The sequence below is a fragment of the Nestor notabilis genome, unplaced genomic scaffold (genome assembly GCF_000696875.1).
Source record: "Nestor notabilis isolate BGI_N333 unplaced genomic scaffold, ASM69687v1 scaffold22019, whole genome shotgun sequence".
NCBI lineage: Eukaryota > Metazoa > Chordata > Aves > Psittaciformes > Psittacidae > Nestor > Nestor notabilis.
The window spans coordinates 432-2254 of record NW_009945342.1 but is presented as its reverse complement, the minus strand read 5'-3'; the positions used below and the strand labels follow the sequence as shown (position 1 = coordinate 2254).

Below are 1823 nucleotides of genomic sequence, written 5' to 3'. Positions count from 1 at the left end.
CAAAGTGGTGCTGATTCCATTGACACAGTGAGTGTATCCCGGCGCTGGGAGTGTTGGGAATGATCCCGCTTCCTGCAGGCTGAGGCTTGGGGCAGATCCAGCCCTTCCACTCTGATTAGGGGGGGAAGCTGCAGCTTGGGGTTTATCCTGGAGACCCGGATCCAGCTCCTGTGGGTGAAGATGCTGGAATTGGGCTTGGATGGTCACTAACAGGGTCTGGGTCTCTCTGGCCCCAGCTCTGCGCAGGAGATGAAGCACATGGAGAACATTTCCAGCCTGTTCCAGGGCGATTCCCAGCGCCTGGATCCCAGAGCGGAGCAGGGGGAGCAGCCCTGGGAGATGATCATGGACAAGAAGCACTTTAAGCTCTGGCGGCGGCCGATCGAGGGCACCCACTTGTACCAGTACCGAGGTAACAGCGGGAGGAGTCGTGTCGGGCACCCCTCTGCCCCGCTCCTGGTGCCCTTTGGGGGTCCTGGCCCTGCCCCTGCCTTAGAAAATCCCTTTTCCTTCTAATCCTGGGATTAAATCCTTCCTCTTCCCGCAGTGTTCGGCTCCTACACGGACGTGACTCCCCGGCAGTTCTTCAACGTGCAGGTGAGTGCTGTGGGCACCGGGGCTGGTTTGGGTGGAAGGGACCTTAAATCTCCGCCAGCTCCAACCCCTGTCCAGATCCCTCCGGATCCCATCCCTTCCGCTGACCCCCCCCATGGGGTATCCTCAGCTCCTCCCTGGCTCTGCCATGACCCGACCTCTCTCTCTGCAGCTGGACACCGAGTACAGGAAGAAATGGGACTCGCTGGTCATCAAACTGGACGTGATCGAGAGGGACTTGGCCACTGGCTCCGAAGTGATCCACTGGGTCACCCACTTCCCGGTGAGCGGCCCCTTTCCCACCCTCCATATCCCAGGAAGCCACCGGGGCTCATCCCTCTCCTTTCCCTCCCCAGTATCCCATGTATTCCCGGGATTACGTGTACGTGCGGCGGTACAGCGTGGACCAGGAGAACAACCTGATGGTGCTGGTCTCACGGTACGTGTCCCGGTGACACATGCTGGGAGCTGGGTAAGAATTCCATGAGGGAATTGCTCAAACCTCAGGGATCCGCCTCAAAACCAGAGCAGCTTTTGGGGTGTGAAACCCTTGTTCTCTTGGTACCCACCTCCAAGGCACCGGACCTCATCCCGTGCTGCTCCCATCATCCCATCTCCTTCCCTCCAGGGCTGTGGAGCATCCGAGTGTCCCGGAAGATCCCGAGTATGTTCGGGTCAGGACTTACGAATCCCAGATGGTGATCCGGCCCCACAAAACCTTCGATGAGGTAGGTCCTGGGGTGGGAAGTGGGGCAGAGGAGACCTTCCTGCTGCTCCTCCTCCCCCCGCCAGCACTGAGCTGGGTGCAATGCTCCAGGCTGGAAGAGGGGGATCAATCCCTTCCCAAAGCCAAGGGACACCCATCCATGGGGGATTGGAAACTCTATCCCAGTAGCTTGAGCCTTTTCCTGCAGGAGCGTGTTGCTCCCAGGAGCCAAACACACTGCTCAAGCCCTGCAAATCCCATCGGGAAGCACTTAATGCTCCTAAACCCAGCAGCTGGGTGCAATGCTCCAGGCTGGAAGAGGGGGATCAATCCCTTCCCAAAGCCAAGGGACACCCATCCATGGGGGATTGGAAACTCTATCCCAGTAGCTTGAGCCTTTTCCTGCAGGAGCGTGTTGCTCCCAGGAGCCAAACACACTGCTCAAGCCCTGCAAATCCCATCGGGAAGCACTTAATGCTCCTAAACCCAGCACCAAGATTCCTCCTTGAGCATGCAGGGAATT

At 58.6% G+C, this 1823-nt stretch overlaps 1 protein-coding gene across 1 annotated transcript; it reads left to right on the top strand.

Annotated features, from left to right (window-relative positions):
• Positions 1 to 236: 236 nt before the first annotated feature.
• Positions 237 to 1322, top strand: STARD7 (StAR-related lipid transfer (START) domain containing 7; the record flags this gene model as incomplete). The annotated part of the gene is made up of 5 exons (XM_010022842.1): positions 237 to 412; positions 548 to 597; positions 767 to 877; positions 951 to 1033; positions 1223 to 1322. Coding segments are annotated over 5 exons (520 nt in total), but the record flags the coding sequence as incomplete, so codon positions are not given.
• Between the last annotated feature and the right edge of the window lie 501 nt (positions 1323 to 1823).